The following is a 23,435-nucleotide window of genomic DNA, read 5'->3' as shown; positions in this document are numbered from 1 at the left end:
TGCATCTTGAGTACCGCGTCCAGTTTTGGGAGCCCCTCTGCAAGAACACACCTTTTCTTCTATGGGAGAGGAACCGCACGGGAGCGAGTCCAGCGGAGAGCCCCAGGGTGGCTGGGGGTTAGAAGCGCACAAGGTAAAAGAAGATGCTGCAGTAATTTGGTTTGTTCAGTCTGCGGAAAAGAGTGGTCTTATTGCTGTCTTTGACCATCTAAAAGACTTAAAGGAGAAATGGAGCCAGGCTCCTCTCAGAAGCGTGCAAACGAGAGGTGACCATCAGCAATTTCTGGGGGAGAAACTGGGGAGAAATTTCTCCCCGGTGAGAGGGGTTAAGCACCGGGAGCACGAGACCAGAGAGGCTGCGAATCTCCGTGCTTGCAGATCTGTTGGTTAGATTGGCAGCCTGATGTACCGTTGACGTTAGCCCTGCTTTGAGCAGGGGATTGGACTGGACACCTCCGGAGGTCCCTCCCGAGCTGGGTCAGTATATTATTCTAGCAACACTGTGAATGCTGATTCCTGACTTCCAGAGTTCTTTGACTCGCTCAGTCGAACGGAAAATGTTGAAGTCTGTGCTTGCTGCTGTTACACATCAGTGTTTACTCAGTGACCACAGCGTGCTTCCGAGCTGCTACGGTTATTTCTCATCCCACCCATCTCATAGGGGGATTGTGCCGTTGTGCATTTGGGATCACTCTTCGGTAGGTGCGGATAGCCTTCGGCATCACTGCTATCCTTAATGGGAGGTGCCATTTAAGATGGCTCAAATGCACTTAAATTTGATGTACAACGAGCTCTGTAAAGCAGAGAGGAATGTGGCAGAAGATAGCAACCAGAGAAGCTGCTTTGTTCTAGCAATGGACAAGAGTATGGTTTATACTACTTCTCTAAATGTAGAGGTGTTTCAGTTCCCAACACTGCTTCTTTTCAAGTGAACGTTCAAAATGCTGCTGGGGAACTGAAAAAAATGCAGAACTTGCTGTAATGTACTGGGAAATATGAAAACTGATGTGGGAATGTTGTAGCTTGTAAGGTTTTTCTGTTCTTAATTTTTCAAAGTAATAAAATTAAAATCCTAATAAGTGATGCAGATAATTAGAAATGAAGGGCTTCTGTCTGTCTGACTCCAGGTAACTTTGTAATAAATGAGTGGAAAAATCATAGATACAATTTAAATTGTAAGATCCCTATTTTTTAAAAGTTTAGTATTCACGAGGGAGGGAGACAGTTGCCTTTCAAAATGTGAAAAGCGTTTTATGTTTAGTAATGGTGCTAGCAATAGAAATGCATTCAACCTCTGACACTTCGGTTTCTTTCAAGAATACACCTTTTTCTTGAGTTGTTCTGTGTACCGTAAGCAGAGGAGCAGCATCTGCAATAAAAAAAAAAAAAAAGTTGTTTTTTTTTTTTTTTTCTCCTAAATTAAGGTTCTCTAAGTGGCAGAGTCACTGCTAACTTGAGGAACAGCATTACTTTTTTGCAAAGTGATGTTTGTGTTGTGCTCTGATCTCTCACTGCTATGTGCAGCCCGTCTCCCACTCATCTGTCTCCTTTTGCATATCAGGGTTTGAAATGAGAAAAGGTTAAGAACAACTAGTGGAAATGATATGCCCAAGTTGAGTGATGAGTTGATGATACAACAGTAAATAAATCTCTATGATTTTCGAAGTTGAAAGTATTTTTATCATACATTTGGGTCTCTTGCATAATACAAGTGATGGTGCGTTACTAGCTGAGTGGGGGCATGAAATTCTGCTCTGGATTTAAACTTTGCCAATGATAGACGTACTCCCTGTTATGAATTCAATTTAAAAAGTCTTATTTCTTTCTAGTCTTGCTCTCAGTGCTCATCTTATTTTTCTTGGCTGCACGTGGCTGTGCTCTCGGCTGACCCACCGTGGTGATTTTCCAAGTCCCGTTGTATCATCACTGTTTCAAGATAGTTGATCGTCTTGTTAACGTGGCCCAGGTGGATACTCGGACTTCAAATAAAGCCAGTTGTAAACTACTTCTGCTCGTGTTTCCAAGTAATCAACAGAGCTGTTGTCATTATTACTGCTCTTCCTATTTACTTTCTGCTGTCCCTTCTTTTCCATCTATCTCTGTAACTCTTCCTCTCCCTTCTTCTGGAGAACAAAGCCTTTGTGATGACAGTGTGGTTATTTGCTGAAAATGAGTGTGAAGGACCGATCTTTCCCAGGATAGTCAGGTGAAGTACAAGCTTGTCAAGGTTTTTCTCATAACGGTTCCTTTGTTAGATCGATCTGTAGCATATTTTTAATTTTGTGCATTCTTCGTAGACACCTCTGCACTATTTTAGTTGATATGCTACCGGTCTGGGGTAGGTTTTCCAGCACACAAATTAGACAAATGTTTTAATCTCTTTTATTTTGTATTCGGAAATATAATCTGGGATGCTGCTTTATAGCTTGCTTGTTGCCGGGATGGTCTTTCTGTAAGTAAAACTACAGAAAGGGAAAATGTTTGGTTTCTTTTTTTTTTTTAAACACAATGTTTATCCCTGTTGCCACCTAAACCGATTGGAGACCTTCCCGTGACTTCCATGAATTTGCATTGAGCCTGTAGATATTTTTCGAGACCCAAACTGTTCTGAACATCAAAGCTTTTCTCTTACGCTCTGTCTTGATAATTGGTGGTAATGGGAAGTGAGATATTGAAAAAGAAAAGAGCAGTTACGTGAGGCTTTACTGGAATGGGGCTGCCTTAAGTTAAAAGGCTCCGAGTATGCGTAACGTTGAAACTGGACTGTGTTATTTACCTGCGGAGTTCCATCACTGGGAAAGTGGCATTTATCAAGGGTGTAACTCTCAGCTTGTCTGACTGCAAATATAAAGTGTCAGAAAGGCCGTCAAAAAACCCGCCCAACAAAACCCACTAAAAAAAAAAAACAAAAAAAAACAAAAAACAAAAAAAAACCAAAAAAAAAACCACCCAAAAAAACCCAAACCAAACAACCCAGCTATTTCCAGAAGAAATTTCAGTGCTTAACAATGGGGGGATTTTGGTTTTTGTTGGGTTTGGAGGGCTTTTTGTGTTGTGTGGTTTGGTTTTGGTTTTTGTTTTTTTTTTTTTTTTTTAAAGTACAATAAATGATTGACTTCTATTTATTTCTTAAAATATGTGTTTGAGAGCTGTATGTTAGTCTTAATAATTAGTTTTGAGAATAACTAATGCTTTAGGAATGGGGAAGATAAAAATAGAGCTGAATGATTTGAGTGGAAAGCTTTAAATTTCTGTTGCCTGTGTTTTAGATAATACTTTTCCGGAATGTCTTGGAACCTTTTTAATGTAATTTTCCTGCTTGCTTTCAGTTCTTCCCTCGCTGCATTTTCATCTCTCAGCTTCTCGGTTTGACAAATGTTGTTCCTGATCTTGTTCTTGCTTTGGTGAATTTGCTGACAGCTTTCAGGACAGCGATGACTCCCCTGAAGTGACTGGGGCGGGGGGGGGGGGGGGGGTAAAGCGCCTTTGGAGTTGGGAAGTTTGAGGGTACGTCTCTACCTGCCAAAGGAGGAAGATAAAATTTAGCACTTAGACTTCTGCCAAAGGTTTCCAAGCTGTGCCTGCGTGCCCGCCGAGCCTTCTCTCTTTGTATGTACCGTGGCATGCCAGCTTCTTGGGGAGAAGCAAATTTGGGGTTTTGTGCTTCGTCTGCGGCGTAGTTTTGTGATGTGTTATAGCCAAACTTAAAAATAAAACTCTTCACAGATAGAGACTGGGAAGAAAGAGGAGGGATAGTGTGTTGTGTTGAGCGATGGAACCCCGTAAATGCTATTGAAGTTGCAGCACTGGTGGGTTTCAGAGGACCCTCTCCAGCCCCCTGTGATTATACTGGGACACACATTCTTTCTCAGGACTGAGCTCTGTCCTAAAGACCGGCAGCAAGCGCACGCGCTCACCGTCCGTGCGGAGAAGAGAATTTCACAGTTAGGGACTTCTTGGCGAAGTTTTCCAGGAGAAAGGAAAAAGTGCGGCTTCCTTTTAGAAACTACTCTGAATTTAAGAAGCCTGACTGCCCCAAAGCTACTTCAGGGTCATTCTTGACTTGGAGGCAAACAAAGCTTTTCGTTGTTGATAAACGTTCTCCCAGTATATTTAATATTTACTGGTATTAAGGGACCAAACCTTAGCTTGGCTGTCTGCTTACTGTGTCTCTTTGCTTTTCATTTTTAATGTTTAGCTGACAGGTTGGCTATAAACTTAAATCCTGACGTGCAAGCAAATGTCTTATTTCACTAAGAGTATCTTCAGTTATTAGGGAATGATTATTAGGGAATGATTTCCCCCCCCCCCAATTTTAAATCTACGCTTCTCTCTATGCAAAACATATTATGCTATTTCTAGTTTCTTACAACAGTAGCACCGAGATGTTGGAAACTGCAGAGGGATGCCGTTATTTTGGGGTTTGCGTTTGTTTTTTTTTTTTTTTTTTTTCTTTTAAGTAACCGTGGAAGTGCTTTGTTAAAAAGTTAGAAAAAAAAGTAAACTGAGAGAGATGCAAATGGATAGTGCTGCTTTTATGCACTGATCTGTCATTGCTGGTGGTTTCTGTCCATGTTTGTTTTGGGGATGTAAATGGAAATTGGATTCCTCAGTCTCCTGCCCGCTGGATGTCAGCTGGTCAATGCTGAGGTGCATCAGCAGACAAATGTTACCTGTGGCCACTTGACGTTACTGCACGTCTAGATCTCTGTCTACTACTCTGTTGCTTGTATGAAGTTATTTTCCTTAATTTGACCCTTAATAATCGAACATTAAAAAAAACCCCACACTCTTTAGAGTACAAAAATACCTTTGAACTAGCAATAGCTTCATGAATCTGATGGCTGTGTTTATTTAAATTGTGTAGTTACACAACACGGCAGCTATGTAGGTTAGAAGATGAGGCCACCTAAGCTTTCGCAGCTGTCATGACATCGCTTTAGGCAAATAAAATTTAAGCCATTTTCTCCCTGTTTATAGAATTGAGAATAATGTTTTGTTGGTATTTCTGTAATGAAAAGAATAAAGACAATCAAACATCATTGTCAGTATCTTTTTCTAACACTTTTCTACTTGATAATCCTCTTATTTTGTGCTTTGATTTTTATTTAATGAACTGTGTTTTAACTAACTTGTTTTTTATACATATGCTCAAAATATTTGAAGATTGCTCATTAAATCTGAGTTGTTTGGATATTAGACCCTTTTTATATATAGGATTTCCTTTTAGGAATAAAAATAAAGAAATACTACTTAAACGCTTTCTGCTTTAAAAGGGTTTATGCATAGAATGATCATGGTATTCAGACACTATCCTAGTCAAAGGGAAAAGTCCGGAGAGATGAAGGAGTTGACCTTTAAAAGTTGTCCTGTGTGTTCTCCTTCCAGGTGTCAGCAGTGGACTCTTTGGAGGGTCCCCTTCTTCAGGTGGAAGGACTGAGTGATCTGAGACTGGAGCTCCACAGTAAGAAGATGAACATGCACTTAGTCCTGATTGATGAATTACACCGTCATCTTTACATCAAATCTACTAACCGAGTTGGACAACGCAACAAGGAGAAAGGGAGAATAAGGTGGGTTTGCTGTGATGCTAACTGCGGGCAACAGGTCTGGGAGGGAAGAGGACAGAGTTCTCCCTTCCGTAAGTAGAAACTTTCTTGGGAGAGTGCCATTGAATTACTCCTCAACCTTTCATTTTTGGCAAGCAAATTTCTCATGCTTGTGGCTGTGGGGAGCAGAAAAACTCCAAATATGTTGATGTACCTTCAAGCCTGTGAACAGTCTGTTCTTGTTCTTTCACTTTTGCTTAGTGATTCTGTTGGGTTTTTGCTGCTTCCCACAGAATTATGATGAGGTCAATTCCTTTTAGCATTCTTTTCCTTCTCTGATGCATATACCTTTCTTACAAATGTCATGATCACGAAGCTCAGGTCAGGCAAAGGGAAGAACACAGGGAAAAATTGCTTATCTTTCTAGCAAACGTCCAAGGTTTAAAGGACTTCCAGCTGACTGTAAGGTTATTAGCCAGAGGCTCCGATATTGAAGTGCCTGAGCAGTGTCTTGGCTGTGTTGTGTTTTAAAGATGTTGAAACTTCTTACCGGTTGATGCCTCTGATCGGTGGAAACTCAGCTTGAGTATAGGTGCCTGGCTAATTTTTCCTAAATTTTCAAAGTTCAAGAGCAATAAAGTTCTTGGGAGGGAAGGAAGTAAGATAGCGGTTAGAAAAGGGAGACTCGGTATTGGAAGATAACTTCTATAGAGCAGGACAGGGGGTGGGGAGCGAAAGAGGAGCCAGCATATGATAAAGATGCAGAGAAAAGATAAATTAGCATTTTATTGTGAGAAGGAATAAAAAAGTGCTTACTAAAAATAAGAGAGAAGACAGTAAGTTACATTAAATGAATTTATAAAGTAAAGGATTGATTGAAGTTGAAATTTCTAGGAAGGAGGATTGCTAGCAAGTCATCAGTCTCTTCCTTACTCATCTTGTTAATTAAAAACAGACACAAAGCTTTGGTGTACCCAGACTATGCGACTGCTAATTAACTGCAGTTTTGTACGACAGCTACAGGGACCCTTATCTTTTTCTTGTTTTCTATCTTTTTTTACATTCCCTGTTGCACATCGGTGATATTTGATAACATGAATTCTTGCATCAAGGACAGTCTTCTCGCTTTGTTTTCATGTGCTGCCCTAGACTGGCTGTTGACCAGGATGCAATAATGTTTGTAATTATTTCTTGTATTGGCTTATTTATCTAACATTGCAAAGCCGGAATGCATAGCTAATCCCTGTAAGTATGGTATTGTGGGTGTCTGGGTGGTTGTTACGCAGGGTAGTGAGCTTAGCTCTTCTCTTTGCCCGTTTCTGTAAGCGTTTTGACCTCTAAGGGAACATACTGAACTTCACTGTAGGACCCTTCTCCACTTCTTTCTCTTAAAAACAATTTCTTGCTTGCATTCCACTGTCGCATCCAGCTTCATGCCTTTCGTTATGCAGCTGGGGCAGCATGACACATTTTTGGCAAATAATAGTATCATAGAATCATAGAATTGTTGAGGTTGGAAGGCACCTGAAGATCACCAAGTCCAACCGTCAACCTAACCTGACAAAAGCACTTCTAAACCACGTCCCCAAGTACCATGTCTACCCTTTTTTTAAACACCTCCAGGGATGGCGAATCCACCCCCTCCCTGGGCAGCCTATTCCAATGCTTAATAACCCTTTCAGTGGAAAAATGTTTCCTAATATCCAATCTAAGCCTAATATCCAAAATGAATTTTTTTTTTCCTAATATTCAATATAAACATCCCCTGGTGTAACTTGAACCCATTTCCTCTCGTCCTATCACTTGTCACCAGGGAGAAGAGGTCAGCCCCCACCTCTCTACCCCCTCCTTTCAGGTAGTTGTAGAGAGCGATACGGTTTCCCCTCAGCCTCCTCTTCTCCACACTGAACATCCCCAGTTCCCTCAGTTGTTCCTCATAAGACTTGTCCTCCAGACCCCTCACCAGCTCCTTTGCCCTTCTCTGGACACGCTCCAACACCTCAATGTCCTTCTTGTAGTGAGGGGCCCAAAATTGAACACACTACTTGAGGCGGGGTCTCACCAGTGTCCAGTACAGTGGGATGATCACTGCCCCAGTCCTGCTCACCGCACTATTGCTGACATGCCGGGATGCCGTTGGCCTTCTTGGCCACCTGGGCACACTGCTGGCTCATATTCAGCTGGCTGTCCACCAACGTCCCCAAGTCCTTTTCTGCCAGGCAGCTTTTGAGCCACTCTGCCCCAAGCCCAAATTTCCTTTTAATGTGTTTGTCCGTGTCCCACAGGTGCTGTTTGACTGCCTCTTCCTCTGGAGGCTGATAGACCAGGCTTCAGTGAGCCACTAAGTCTCAAACTGGGAAATGGTGACCCAAACCAATAAATAAACTAAGTCAATGTATGCAAGGCAAATGAGAACAGGTTGGGTTTCTTTGGTGTGAGGTGGGTGGTCACATATCGATGCCATTTTAGTGGCAGCTCAGTATTAATCTGCATCTGCTTGAATTATTGCTGTCCTGTGAAGGAGCTGTAGTTTCAGTTCCTTATGTTTTCCCACTTCCCACTCCCCCTCTGTTCTCAATGGGCGGCCACTAGGAATGTATGTGAATTTATTATGAAAATGACCAAGTAGAAAGTCTTTCCTTTCTGAGTAAGAAGGTTCATTTGGAGAGGGGTGCACGAAGTGTGCACAGAACAGAAATTTGAAGGGGAAGAACACAGTTGACATGCTGTAGGGGAGGGATGCTGTCCAGAGGGACCTGGAGAGGTTTGAGAGGTGGGCCTGTATCCTGGGCTTCATTGAAAGAAGCGTGGCCAGCAGGTCGAGGGAGGGGATTCTGCCCCTCTACTCTGCTCTTGTGAGATCACACCTGGAATATTGTGTCCAGCTCTGGAGCCCTCAACATAAGAAGGACATGGACCTGTTGGAGCAGGTCCAGAGGAGGCCACAAAGATGCTGCGAGGGCTGGAGTCCCTCTGCTGTGAGGACAGGCAGAGAGAGTTGGGGTTGTTCAGCCTGGAGAAGAGAAGGCTTTGGAGAGACCTTAGAGCCCCTTCCAGTAGCTAAAGGGTGCCTACAAGAAGGCTGGGGAGGAACTTTTTACAAGGGCATGTAGTGATGGGACGAGGGTGAATGGCTTCAAACTGGAGGAAGGGAGATTTAGATATTAGGAAGAAATTATTTTCTGTGAGGGTGGTGAGGCACTGTCCCAGGTTGTCCAGAGAAGCTGTGGCTGCCCCATCCCTGGAGGTGTTCAAGGCCAGGTTGGACGGGGCTTGGAGCAACCTAGTCTAGAGTGCTATTAAATTCAGAGAGGCCTGGGATTGGGATTGGGATGCCAAATTTTGTCTTTGGTATGACAGTGTTCCCTTACCATTGCTTTTTTTGCTTTCTCCTTTTTCACTCAAGTGTGTGTATATACACACCTACTCCTATTCATCTGTGGACTTGTGCTTTAAGTCAGGTTTTGTAAACTTCTTGTATCAGAACCGTGTTATGTCTATTCCTTAGGCTTACAAATTTAATAAATAAATGGATTATTTGTTGTGAACTGAGATTGTAAATAAATAGTAAACTGTTTGCTTTAATTCTTTCCCCTTACACAGTTCACTTGTGAAAGATGCCTCTCCTGTACCTCTTATGGATGTTACTAACTTGTCTACACCTCGAAAGTTCCTTGAAACTTCCCAGTTCAGTACTCCAGGAAGCTCCAGCAGTGAGTATTTAAGTCACATGCATTCCTCACAGAATTAATTTGTAGCTCTTCAGCTGATTTTACAGGAGTAGTAGTTGGCATATCGTCCCCTCTTCGTGGTTGGCTTCTGATGGGAGGTCCTGAGACAAGTTAGGAAGTGATTTGTGCATTGTCACGAAATAAGTGAGTGGGATGTCCAGGGGCAGAACTTGGCCATGTCTACATTTTTCTCTTGGCAAATCATCCTTCCCCTCTCCGACCCCCCAACAGCTTCAATTAAATACACTTAGTTTTCTGTGCCTGTTCGGATCTTGATCCCGTTCTTGGTATCTTGGGCAGAAGAGATATTTGCGGTTGGTTCAGTTTTCATAGAGGTCTCCTCTACGTGATTTAGTGTAGGCAGGCAGGTATGTGTAGGTGTTCGAGAAGTTGTTTTTTTTTTTTTGTTTTTTGCTTTGTTGGAGCCAAAAGGTCAAAGCTTTTCCGTGTGGGAACTTTGTAACTTTGAAGGTCTGTCTATACACAGGAATAATCTGGTGCTGATCTTTGTATACCTGTTCCTACAACAGACGCTGAGCAAAACACTCGCTTTTGTCGGTGCTTGGGATGAGGCTTTGAAAGTGGTGCTGCACAGATGGGGAATTAATCCTTGTATTGTTTCAGTAGATTAATAAGTGGGGTTGTCCTTGTTTAACAAATGAATAAAATTAATAATACAGAAGTGACCTACATCTTTCCCCCGCTTCTTTTCAAAGATTGACTGTTTCAATATTCTTCCAATACAGAGAATCTTTCCTTCTCTTCTCGTACTTATTAATTCTTTTGTCCTTATTTTTGCTTGCCTCTTAGACTCTTTCATTTGATCATTCTTATCTTTTGCTCTTGTAGGGGGGTTTGTTATTTAGCCCTGCTCCTGTAGGATTGACTCGTCCCTTAGAGCCTGAAGCTGTATTTCTGCTTAGCGGAGGTTTGTGAGGAATCACTTGTGACATGCCAATACCAACTTGCAGAGCTGGAAACTGCAGCTTGGTTTTAGAAACCCAGAAGAGAAGAACCATGTGAAAATTCTGGGGGGGGGGGGGGGGAACTTAAAAATTCCCGTTCTTTTCCCCTGTGATCAGTTCAGTTCAGTTTCTTGCTAAAGATCACATGATTTTGGGGAGCTGAAGAAATAAACTGCGAAAGACTGAATCCCTCTCTCACCACTGTAAATGTTAACCTATTTCATTTTCAGTGAGTTAGTTGTATAGCATCTGCCATTATTTTCCACCTCAAATATTAGTCCTCTGTATAGTAAGAAAAAAAAAAAATAATTCTGAAGATCTCCCGTCACACCTCATGATGGTGAATGGACAGCAGGAGCTGTACCTACTGAAGAATGGAAATCCTATCCTCCTTTCAGTACCTTTAGCGTCTTCCGTAGTTGTTTTTTTTTTATTGCTAGTGTAATATCAACCTTAAATATGCTCTGAAAAGAATTTTGTTGACACTTGTCACCTTTGAAGACCTATAGAGCCTAGTGAATCCTTGTCACATCGGCTGAGATTGGTAAGAGGTTTGTTATTATCCAAAGCTGGTCAAGCAGGTTTTTTTTCCTAGCTGTAGCCAGGGTAAACCTGTTTGTAAAGATAAATGCATTTTTAGTGTTCGTGCTGGACTACTGCAATTCTGTATGTAAAGGGAAGTCCCACGGCATCCTGCTTTTTCGGAGCCCAGGGCTCCATGAGCACTGACCCTAGTGTTCCCGTTTATGTACTGCCCTTTTCCTTCAGCAGAGTCCAGTTCAAGTTTACTGCGCTGATTTTCAGTGTATAGTTCTCGTACTGAACCGACTGTGATCATCCATGACAACCTTGCCCACCATGATTATTACTGTCGTCCAGCACATAGACTCACAGTTGTTGATCATGGAAGTATTCTGAGGAGCGGAACCAAAAATAACCAACTTCAAAATGCAAGTAACAAAAAGGCTGCAAATTCGTGCTGCAGTTGGAATCAAATCTGAATTTCAGGTTTTGATAAACCTTCTCCGAAATGAATCGAAAGCAAGCCTGGGTCATCCATCTGACAGGGACGTTTATAAACGTTCCTAAGATACCTTGTACAAAGCACGACTGATGTGCATTAAGATAGAAAGGTAAACCAACACATGAAGGGTGCCCCTTGTATAAGGAGGGAGCAAAGCGCAAGATATTTAGTTTGATTCCATTTTTTTTGGCAGAGTTGTGGCCAAGACTCTTTTCCACTGTCTTTTACTTAGAATAGGGCAGAGGACTCCAGTTCGATGTATTAGCCTCAGTTTGAACATTGAGGTTTGGGATTTGCTTACCTTGGCCGTTCAGACTTTTCTTAAACAAGTAGTGAGACTGTGTTTACAAATGAAAAAGGTTATTGGGTTATTTATTTTTTCTTTAAGTAATGGTTCCCCCACAGTATAACAGGCAATGTTTGCATGTGTAAGAAGAGGAAAAGGCGAGTTATTAATCACTTGTGATAGCAGAGCAAGAAGTGGTATTAGCATTCTTAAAACATAGCTAGGTAAGTGTTTCCTGACTCATTTGCAACTTCTGAAAATCAGTAAGTTCTGTTTTTATTTGCTCTATGCCATGTGGATGGTGTTTAAAATCCCTTGTCCTAGCGTGCCCTGATAAACAGTTATTTCGTACCGTATTTGAATGAAGTTCCTAGGGTACAAGCGACAGGTAAGAACCGCAGCAGTGGTCTCTAAGAACTAAATTGTTTGTGAACATAAAACGGCATTGCTCCTTTCGCTCCAAGTGGCTGAAAACAAAGGCTCTGATGGCGTTGTCCTCTACTCTGGTAAACTGGTATAGGTCAGTTTAGAATCTGCCTTAACAGATCTGCAGAAATGAGAATTTTTATCACAGTATCACAGTATCACAGTATGCTAGGGATTGGAAGGGACCTCAAAAGATCATCTAGTCCAATCCCCCTGTCGGAGCAGGAACACCTAGACGAGGTTGCACAGGAAGGTGTCCAGGCGAGTTTTGAATGTCTCCAGAGAAGGAGACTCCACAACCTCCCTGGGCAGCCTGTTCCAGTGCTCTGTCACCCTCACTGAGAAGAAGTTTCTTCTCAAATTTAAGTGGAACCTCTTGTGTTCTAATCTGTTCTTGTTCTTCACGCCCAATGTGCCAGAAAATGTCTTACCTGACTCTTCGTTACACTCTATATTGTTTAGTGAAGTGCTGGGCAAGTGTCCCTCAGACTGGGAGAGGTGTAGATGATAATAGAAAACATTTGATCAGCATAAACTATGCATGTGGTTTTGCTTCAAGTGCACAATGTACTTAGGTATATTTTTTTTCCCACATAATTTTATTTAAAAGTAGCCTTTTCCAGCACTGCAGAACTACCAGAGAATTTAAAACTTATGTGTATGGATAACTAAAGCTGTTTCTGCCTTTAGTCATTTAAGTTCTTTGGCTTTTTATTGATTAAACAAAGTGGCCGTGCATATTAATGCGTGTCATTGTAAAGCACTGACTCATTGAGCCCATCTCAGCAAAGATGCCAAAATTTTCAGTCCTTTTTGCATTCGCTTCCCAAAGGAGATGTTACTTTGTGCTGTAGAATCTTTATACGGAAATTAAAGTTGTTCCTGCTCCACTTAAAATAAACAAAACCTTCAGTAGCGTTCACCTGAGGATTGTAGATACGGCAGTTCACCAGCAACGTTTTCCCTTCACGCCAGTTCAGAGAAATAAATTCACTTTTAAATTATATTTCTCTGCTTGAACCTGCTGTACTCTGAGAGTGTTTATGAAGGTTCCCGCGCTGCCAGGCTCTTCCTGGAACCATAAAACGTTCTCACCCAGTGCATAGCAAACCCAGTAGCGCCCTTTCCTGAAAAATTCCTGAGAGTACTTTTGAGAAACCTGACAGAACATGAGCTGAGGTGACAACCGATACTGTTATTGACGGCATATTGTGGCTGGAGAGCTGCTCAGCAGAGAGGGACCTGGGGGTGTTGGCTGACAGCCGGCTGAACACGAGCCAGCAGTGTGCCCAGGTGGCCAAGAGGGCCAACGGCATCCTGGCCTGTGTCAGGAACAGTGTAGCCAGTAGGACCAGGGAGGTGATTTTGCCCAAGTGCTCGGCACTGGTGAGGCCCCACCTCGAGTGCTGTGTTCAGTTTTGGGCCCCTCACGACAAGAAGGACATTGAGGTGTTGGAGTGTGTCCAGAGAAGGGCACCGGAGCTGGTGAGGGGTCTGGAGCACATGTCTGATGAGGAGCAGCTGAGGGACCTGGGGGTGTTCAGCCTGGAGAGGAGGAGGCTGAGGGGAGACCTTCTCGCTCTCTACAACTATGTGAAAGGAGGTTGCAGAGAGGTGGGAGTTGACCTGTTCTGTCAAGTACCAGGTGATAGAACAAGAGGAAATGGCTTCAAGTTGCGCCAAGGGAAGTTTAGATTGGATATTCGGAAGAATTTCTTTACTGGAAGGGTCATCGGGCATTGGAACGCGTTACCCAGGGCAGTGGTGGAGTCCCCATCCCTGGAGGTGCTTAAGGCTTGTGTAGATATAGTGCTGAGGGACACGGGTTAGTGGTGGGCTGGTCAGTGTTGGGGTAATGATTGGATGAGATGATCTTACAGGTCTTTTCCAATCTAGGAGATTCTGGGATTCTGTAAATTTTGTGCTGAACAGATAACATACGTTAGTGACCCGTACTTCTGAGCTCCATGGGAAAAATGTAGCTTCCAGGTCCAGGGAGTATGGTGGTTTTTAAAGTCAAGTCTGGTTACTGCTCCTGACTCTATTTCTTCCGGAGCGCAAGTACTTCTGCGTAGGTGGCAATGTGTGGAGACCTGTGAACTTGGCCCTGCAAAATGCCTGCAGGAGCCAGAGCTTTAAGGTCCAATTTTAAATGTGGCTCTAAAAATGCCATTGTGGCATTCTCTGTTTGTTGTCACAGTTGCTTCCGCTTCAAACGTGCTCAACAAATACATAAAAGACACTATTTTTTTTTTCCTATTAACCTCACCTGAGGATCTGACGCCAGCTGGGTGAATTTTCTGTCATTTGTGCTAAAAATTAAATGATCCCCTCGCTGAAGCAGAGTTTTCCTGTTTGAGCTGTTTTGCATTTGCACAAATCCAACCGAGGACTTGATGAGAAGGTGGTGGGAATCCAGCAGTGAGTCTCATTCTCTCCTGCTATCATTGCAGTGCTGCAAAAAAAAAAAGCAGAGTTTGTTCTTATCTCAGGGTAATTTTTTCTCCTAGGACGTTTTAGAGGAGGTCTGGTCCTGTGGTTTAAGAAGGGTTTGCAACTACACAATAATCACGAAAGCCTGTGAAGTAACTTGTGAGTCTCATTTTGCAGGACTGTGATTTCTCTCCCTGATCCTCACTAATGTTTCGTGTTCTGGCTTAATGCTAAGCACTGACGCGTGTAATCTCTATGTGTGTTTGGGGAAAGAAAGGGAAAATCGAGGAAATTTTAGATCCTTGTGATGAAAGCCCAAGAAGGTAACGCTTAGTCAATCCTCCTGTATAATTTCATTAGTTGTTCTTGTATGTGATCCCAACATAAGGTATTTGACTACCGTGCATTTATCTTTTTTCTTTTATTTGGAGGCTCAGTTTTGATGCTGGTGTGTATTAGGAGGATTTTGAACGTGGCTTACCGAGTTGCTTTGTACCGTTTTCTGGGAATGAAATGTTGTTACAATGGATTTGAAAGAGTGGCCTTGTCAAATTAAAATGCCTCTGTTTTTGAAAGACTAACATCCTTGAAACTATAGATGGAACTCTATGAACAACCGTTTTAGAAAGTGGAGATTTGCCTTGAGGCTTTGAGGTTATTGATCTCCGAGACACGTTTTCTTCTGGGCTTGGTAGTAAGGCAGAGAGGAAAATGCCTAAATTTTTTTTTAAACGACCCGTTTCTAAAGCAACTGTCCGACCGTTGCTTATTGTCTCCATGCATGGGTCAGAACAAGGATTCAGCACTAGAAATTAGCAGGTGATGTTTCTTCATGCCTTAAGTTATGCCTTTGGGGCACTATGCATTTGCATCCTTTCCTCTAGAAGGATTGAAGGCAGAAAGGGTATAATCAGAAAGGACATAAATCACGCAAAATAGTACATTAAATTTTACTAGTTGCCCATAAAAACACACAGCTAATGAAATCTTCTGTAATGAGTAGCAGCAAATTTTGGCCATTCATTGGAAAGAAAAACGAGACCCGAGAGTCTTTTCTTTAGCTGCTTCACTTAAGTGAGTTATCAACATTGGCTTTTCTGGGGATCAGACCGGAGCTATTAAAGTGCCTTTTGCAGCAGGTTTCTTTCTTGTGAAATGGCAGAACTGTACAGATGAGGGTATCGTCAATTGGAACAGACGTTTTTATAGGGCATCGTCAAACCAGGGAGCCGTCAGGGAACCTTCCACCTTTTAACTATGGAGGTGATGAATCAATGATACACATGATTCAACTTTCTAGTGATTTAAACTGAGGGTAGATTTTTGACCGCTTAAACAGAGTTGTGCATTTTGAGATGCACCACTTCAGTGATGAAAAACTTTTGAAAATGGCTGCTTATTTCATTAGAGAATGTGGCAAAATCATCACTCCTTTAGGTGGTGGTTGTTTTGGAGGCTCTTGAGAAACCATATTTAAATGTTCTGCTTCATAACCAGCTGTTAGAGATCATTTAGAGACATCCTTGTCTTTAAATTGGAGAGACATGGTTTTGATGGGTGGACCACTCGGTGGATAAGGAACTGGCTGGATGGTCGCACTCAGAGAGTTGTGCTTAATGGCTCCATGTCCCATGTGGCGAGCAGTGACAAGTGGTGTTCCTCAGGGGTGAGTACTGGGACCAATGCTGTTCAACATCTTTGTGGGTGGCATGGACAGTGGGATTTAGTGTACCCTCAGCAAGTTTGCTGACAACACCAAGCTGTGTGGAGCGGTCGACACAGTGGAGGGAGGGGATGGCATCCAGATGGAACTGGACAGGCTGGAGAGGTGGGCCTGTGCCAACCCCTGGAAGTTCAACAAGGCCAACTGCAAGGTCCTGGATGTGCGTCAGGGCAATCCCCAGCACAAATCCAGGCTGGGTGGGGAATGGATTGAAGACAGCCCTGAGAAGCGTGGCCAGCAGGGCAAGGGAGGTGATTCTGCCCCTCTACACCAGTCTGGGGAGACCCCACCTGGAATATTGTGTCCAGCTCTGGAGCCCTCAACACAAGAAGGATGTGGGCCTGGTGGAGCAGGTCCAGAGGAGGGCCACGAAGATGATCAGAGGGCTGGAGCACCTCTCCTATGAGGACAGACTGAGAGAGTTAGGGTTGTTCAGCCTGGAGAAGAGAAGGCTCTGGGGAGACCTGAAGCAGCCTTCCAATATCTGAAGGGCGTCTACAAGAAAGCTGGAGAGGGACAAGGGCATGTAGTGATGGGATGAGGCTAATGGCTTCAAACTGGAAGAGGGGAGATTTAGATTAGATATTAGGAAGGAATTTTTCACTCTGAGGGTGGTGAGGCACTGGCCCAGGTTGCCCCGAGAAGCTGTGGCTGCCCCATCCCAGGAAGTGTTCAAGGCCAGGTTGGATGGGGCTTGAAGCAACCTGGGCTGGTGGGAGATGTCTCTGCCCATGGCAGCGGGGTTGGAATTAGATGATCTTCCAGGTCCCTTCCAACCTAAACCATTCTGTGATTCTATGATTACTGATCTGAATGTTGGGGCAGAGTGTACTCTCAGCAAGTTTGCAGATGACACCAAACTGGCAGGAGTGGCTGGTGTGCCAGAGGTTTATGCTGCCATCCAGAGGGACCTGGACAGGCTGTAGAAATGGACTGAAAGGAACCTTAAGACGTTTAACCAGAGGAATTACAAAGTCCTGCACCTGGAGAGGAACAACCTCAGCCACTGAGATATGCTGGGGATCATGAAGCTGGAAAGCAACTTGGCAGAAAAAAAGCTGGTGGACATCAAGTTGAACATGAGCAGCCAGCACAGTGCCTTTGCTGTAAAGAAGGCTGAAGGTATCTTGGGCTGCATTAGACAAAGTATTGCCAGCAGGTCAAAGGAGGTGATCCTTCCCCTCTGCTCATCACTGGTGAGGCCACACCTGGAGTGCTGGATCCAGTGCTGGGCTCCCCAAAGCAAGAGAGATGTGGACATGTTGGAAAGAGTCCAGCAAAGGGCCATGAAGATGATGAAGCATCTGGAGCATCAGTCCTGTGAGGAGAGGCTGAGAGAGCTGGGACTGCTCAGCCTGGAGAAGAAAAGGCTCAAAGGGAGATCTCAACAATGTGTATAAATACCTGAAGGGAGGAGGCAAGAAGGAGCCAGGCTCTCTGTTCAGTGGTGCCCAGTGACAGGACTGGAGGCAATGGGTCCAAACTGAAACACAGGAGGTTCCCTCTGACCATCAGGAAATGCTTTTTACTGGGAAGGTGACCAAGCAATGGCACGGGTTGCCCAGGGAGGTTGCGGCATCTTGGTCCTTGGAGATACTCCAAAGCCATCTGGACATGGTCCTGGGCAGCTGGCTGGGGGTGGCCCTGCTTGAGCAGGGGAGCTGGACCTGATGACTTCAGGAGATCCCTTCCAATTTCAACCATTTTGCATGATTCTGTGATTTGGTGTCATCTTTGGATGGAATTAAACAATGAAAACCACTTGAAATCATTAAGTGATACTGAAATTTAGGTTTCCAAAGAGGTCAGTTTAGCTAAAAACATTTCAAGTTCTGTGTCAGACTGATCTGGGAAAGCCTTGACCGGGCTTCCTGCAGTCTGGGGTTTCTGTTGGTTCATGTGGCGCTGGGTGCAAGAGTTGATTGCTGAGATGGGACAACAAAGTGGTATGTTGAAGCTGTTGTGTTGGGTTTTTTGGTTTTTTTTTTTGTTTTTTTGTGTTTAGCATAAAACGGCAAATTGAAGTTTAAATGCATCATCGTGGTAGAGAAGGGCAGCTGTAATAGTTTAAATTTTAAAATATTCATTCGCTGACATCACTTTTCACTTCTACGCTCTCAAGGAGGGTGGAGAAATTTACTTCTTGGTATTACTGAAGAAATCCTATGGAATTCTTTCTGGTGTTTTCTAACTATTACTTTTGAATATAGTGAAGCTGTTTTTAATTAAAATAGGATTTTTTTTTTCCCTTCTCTTTGATGAATCGCAAAGGAGAAGAGGTTAATGAAATCAAATCTGAATAGCAGACCCACAATTTCGAATAATTTTGTAAAAATAATTGTTGCGGACATCCATAGGCTAATTTAATTTTTCATAGCTTCTCTGCATAAAGCAAGTGCTTACGGCGTGAGTGATGATCCTGCCCCTTTGGAGGGACGCTTGTTTTGCAGAAGCATTTCAGGTGGAAACCGGTGACTGTAGAAAGCTAGGAACAGGTCCTGGCAATCTTGTGCTTTTGTCTTGATTCAAATGAATAACACAAAGTCATTCATATTCTCGGTCTAAGAGTAAATACAGATGAAGGTTTCAGTTCTGAGAGCTGATCTGTAGGGACATCTTCTTTCACCCGTGGCGCTCCTCTGCCCGCAGAGAATAGCATGGGGGATCGCGATTTGAAAGGTGAACTTCTTTACAAACGCCTGTCTGCTTTGATGCCTTTTCCGAAGAGGGAGGGCGCAGGAGGGGCTGGTCGCTGGGCCAAAGCTTTGTGGTCAAATAACCCCTTGATGACATTAAATGGCAGAAGAGGATGTTTGAAGTGGGGAAGACACAGGAAAAGAAGAACGTCTTCAGTTGCCCAGGGTTGGAATCGTGTCAGATCTTATGGATTAATGGGCCCCCGAAGCTGCCCAGGATACCTGTTTAATAGGCAGAATGTGCAGGAAATGTGGTCCCTACTGTTTTATCAAAAGACCAGATCTAACAAAACTTATATACCAGTGTGTTGCTACTAGATATCGAACCGTTCGCTTTGCTGTTGTTTGTAAGAGATGTAAATCAATGTCCTGACTGTTTGAGGGTGTTCACAATTGGTTTGCTTTTTTGAAAATGGAAGAGCGTTCATCTTCGTGTGCTGGCGGAGTTCTTGGCGAGATTGCTGCCTTTAGTCCTCTTAAATGCTGTCCTCACATTTGGATACAGCTGTATTTCCTCCCTCTTGGGGTTTTCATTGTGTGATATTAAGAATAATTTGCAGCCTGCTTACAAAGGGGCTGCAGTGTAATGATGGGGACCTGCCCTCTAAAAGGTTCTGAGGCGGTGAAATCTCTGCATTGAACTCAGAGGAACAAGATATTTGGTGGGGTGTGTGTGTGTTGGGTTTGTTTTTGTGTGTTTGTTGTGTGTTTTTTGTTTTTTTTTTTTTTTTTTTAAGAAAAACAACAATAAATTAAAACCTTTCTTCCTTTAGCATTTCAAACAGTGTTGTCTTTTCCGCAGCTCTTGTTCCAAAGATCTCATTTTCCGTGTTTGTGCCTGGCGTGCTGTGCGTGTGTGGTTTGTTGTTTTTTTTTTTTTTTTTTGAGAATAACAAGTAGCATTAACGAAGTGGGTAGACCACGAACGCAGCGCACAAAGTGCTTTGCAGCCTCCTGGGTTGAAAGGTGTGTGATAGATGAGAGCTTTGAGCAGAAACATGTGTGCATCCAGTTGTTAACTTCTAACTGGTGTTATTGCTTATGTGTGTCTGAATTATCTCCTATATTCTTGCCTTTTATTACTAATAAATTACCTCATTCTGGGTGTTTCTAGTTGCTTGCCCCATAACTTGCCCAAGTCTAATTGACAGAAGTGTGTGTGAGAGAGGAAAAAAGGCCTATTTGATCTCGCTGATGTTGATTACCCAAAACCTGTTGTCGTTCTCTGTTGTGACGTTGTGATGACCTCACAGGGTCCGTTCTTGCCTCACTCGTACCTGGCAGTGTGGCGAGGGCACGGGAACGGTGAGTTTGGTTTGAGCTAGAGGTGCCGTGTTTGGGATCACGCTGCTGGGAAGAAACGGGGTCTGCTGTGGAGGCTGGTGTAAGCTGACACTGAAATAAGTGTTATCTGTTTATCGTGGTGCTATTTATAAAGTGGCACCATACGGGCTCTTTGGGACATTGTTTTCTTGGTCTTGTGCTAACTTACGCGGTGCCGATGCTCTTCTGTTCAGAGTGTCAGAGCTTCAGACAGCTACAGGGCTGCATGCTACTTGTGACGTGCCATTTTTCATTTCTGCCATGTCATTTAAATCCTTCTGGTGGATCTTTTGACACATATTCAGGTTCTTGAATAAATTTTGATTTAAGTAAAAAAAAAAAAAAATAATCTGTTGAGCGCTAGAAACTACGGGAGTCATCTGTCATCCAACAGCCCTTATCAGAGTTCAGTACCAGTAAGATGAAACAGACATTAGGTTTTAATTTCTACACAAGGATATGGGATGGTGGATGGCACAGCTTCAGCCATGTTCTTCAGTGCCGGTTGTCCGTGTACTGCCACTCCGGCTGTTAACGAGTCGCGTCACTCTCAACCTTCCAAGATGCTTTGGTTGGGTTTGCCGAGAAGACACTTACTTCACGTACGTGCTTGAATATATTTATTAAATGCTTTACCCAGCCTTTAACGGAGACATCACTTTGTTGTTGCTGGGTGTTACCTGTAAATTAAGAAATGCTGATTAATGAACATACTTAAAACAAGTATAGTACCTCTTTCCTTTCTCTTCCTTGTCGCTTAGCAACAGAATTTCTCCCGGTGCAATCCCTGCTACTTCAGGCAGATGGTATCCACTGTACCCACAATATCCTCTCTAATTCTTCTCTCTTTTCCTTTCTAGAAGCCTTGCTAAAAGATTTGAGTAACTTCATCAACCTCTTGACAGACGTAATAAAGCAGAATAAGATAACATCAAATGATCATTCACTTTGTCAGTGTAAACTTTGCTGAATTCATCAGAAGTCTGTTAAGCTTGTTAATGTTTATAATGAAAATTCCTCTCTTGGGAAGAATATAGTGAAGAAAAACAGCTGGGTTAGAAATTTAGGGCTTTTAGCTCCTTGAAACACATTTGGGGGATTTGTAGTGTTATAATACCTGCTCATTTATGGATACCTTAATTGCACCAGACTTACTCTGTTTCCTAACCAATATGTAACTTATACCATGATCACTGTTTCTAAATTAATCAAATGTGCAGAATGTTGTTTTGTGTATAGGGAACCCCCCAAGAAAACAGAAATATCCGCTGTTTGCCCTCAAAATTTGAGTGTCGCTGGTTTCCTTGTTTATTCCTTGGGTGCTCAAAGTGGTGGGAGTTCTGTGAAGGCAAAGGAGTTTATATGCTGCTTCTGCATGGTACTAGGTGTTGGTTTTAATAGTTTAAATCTTGGATTATGCCTTTTAAAATCCATTCCAGTGCGAGAAACAAGCCTTCTGGAAATTAAAGAAGATACAGAACTGGATCCAGAGGAGAACAGCACTGTCTTCATGGGCGTACTCATCAAAGGGCTGGCCAAGCTGAAAAAAATCCCTGAAACAGTGAAAGCCATCCAGGATCGCTTAGAACAAGAACTCAAGCAGATTGTTAAGCGGTCCACAACCCAGGTGGCGGACAATGGTTACCAGAGAGGGGAGAACTTGTCCCAGGAAAATCAGCCTAGGTAAGGATTTTTCAACCGCTGATCCTTGATTGCTGCCAAAAAAAAAAAAAAAAATAAATCTGGAAAAGGGTGTCGTACCTGTTAATTGCAATTTGAAGGAACGACAATGATATTTTTGCAGTAGCAGAGATCTGAAGTGGTAAAATTTTCAGAAATGCCTGTGTCTCCAGCACCTGAAAGGCTTGGGAATTTAAGAAATGTATTCAGAAAGGTGAGGCATCATTGCTTCTCAGCTAAAGATGTGGGAAAGGGAGATGCTTCCTTCTGCGCTTGGCCCTAGAAGAGAATCTTTTGGCTAAACAGATGTTTGAAATGCAGATTTGAGGGTGGAAGCGCAGTAGAAGCCAGCGTTATTTAACTAGCAAGAGGTGCATAATGTTAAGCACTTGGGTTTTAGTTTATTTTTTTTAACCTAACCTTTTGTTTTAGGTGGCTTTACGCCAGATTGACTTGTAATGCTGTCTCAGATTGCTGGTATGTATGGTGTAAAGAATACTTGGTGCCAAAACAAATACTGTCGTCTTGTGTTGCACTGAATCATGGCTTTACACCGGTGCTGATGCCAAAGAAATCTTTAGGTTCCTACGTAACATGACTTGAAAAGAGACGATTCCGCTCAGTTATTTATTCCAAGTGTAGCAGAGTCCAATTAAGATGATGCAGGTGCAAAGCTTTGAAATCATATATGGAACTAATTATATCAGTAACTATATGGCCAAGTTTCTAATTGGTTTGCAGCCCCATTTACATTATTAGCAAGGTGTGGAAGCCAACCGAGAACTGTGTTTCTGCCGTTCTTCAGGATTCACTGGAACTGTTCTTTGGAAAATAGGACTCCGTAAGGACTAGCTATCACTTCTAGCTGAAATATTAATTTGTGATATCGCACATTGTAATGATCATTGTCCAAAGGGAATTAATGATGGAAAGGAAAAACGAAAACAAAAATGTGTATCTTTACATGTAATTAAGTTTGCAGTGGAAAATCACTCCCAAGAAAAACTTCAGCTTGATAAAGACTTCTTTTTTAATTCCTATCGTTAGCATTGCTGTGGAAACAATTGTATTTTGAAGAATTCATATAATTATGGTACTGATAACCTGGTGAAATTACAACAAGCTTTTTGAGTGGGTCAGAAGGCAGAATTTTAGTTTCTGATGCCAAGGTGGAGTGTGGCATATGCTTGATGCTTGTTTTATGAATCGGTCTTGAAGTTGTATGGCTACTGATTTTCCACTGAAATTGATAAATCGTATTTTAATGATGTTAACCTGCCCAGAGGGTTGGGTGAGGTGCAAAAAAGTTTAATTGATGTTGGCATGAGTTTAATAGGAGTTTGCGAGCCTCTAAGATGCTTATATTCTAGGACTATGGAAAGTGTCTCAAATTCTTGTTGAATAAGGAGATAATTAGAACTCATTCTAAACGTAAATTGCATGTGAAGTTTACAGCAAGCAGGTGAATTCATTTATATAGAAAAGAATAAATTATAGTATGGAAAGGTATACCGCCCCTTAAATTAGCTACAGTTTTAAATCAAAACTAAGCGACTTCCCTGCTGTCAAGAAAAAAATAAATCTGAACAACAAGGTCCT

General features: G+C 42.7%; 1 protein-coding gene across 1 annotated transcript in view; it reads left to right on the top strand.

The window, feature by feature from the left end:
* EXOC4 (exocyst complex component 4) overlaps positions 1-23,435 on the top strand; it is a gene marked incomplete at its 5' end in the record, with an annotated part of 449,694 nt that overhangs the window by 45,004 nt on the left and 381,255 nt on the right. Inside the window, 3 exons of the mRNA XM_082492311.1 lie at positions 5,389-5,573; positions 9,153-9,262; positions 21,596-21,839. Of these exons, the coding sequence (XP_082348437.1) occupies positions 5,389-5,573; positions 9,153-9,262; positions 21,596-21,839 (539 nt within the window). The remainder of the gene's footprint in view (positions 1-5,388; positions 5,574-9,152; positions 9,263-21,595; positions 21,840-23,435) is intronic.

This window comes from Vanellus vanellus (genome assembly GCF_965231255.1).
Source record: "Vanellus vanellus genome assembly, chromosome: 1".
Lineage (NCBI taxonomy): Eukaryota > Metazoa > Chordata > Aves > Charadriiformes > Charadriidae > Vanellus > Vanellus vanellus.
This window is presented reverse-complemented; position numbering and strand designations above follow the sequence as displayed.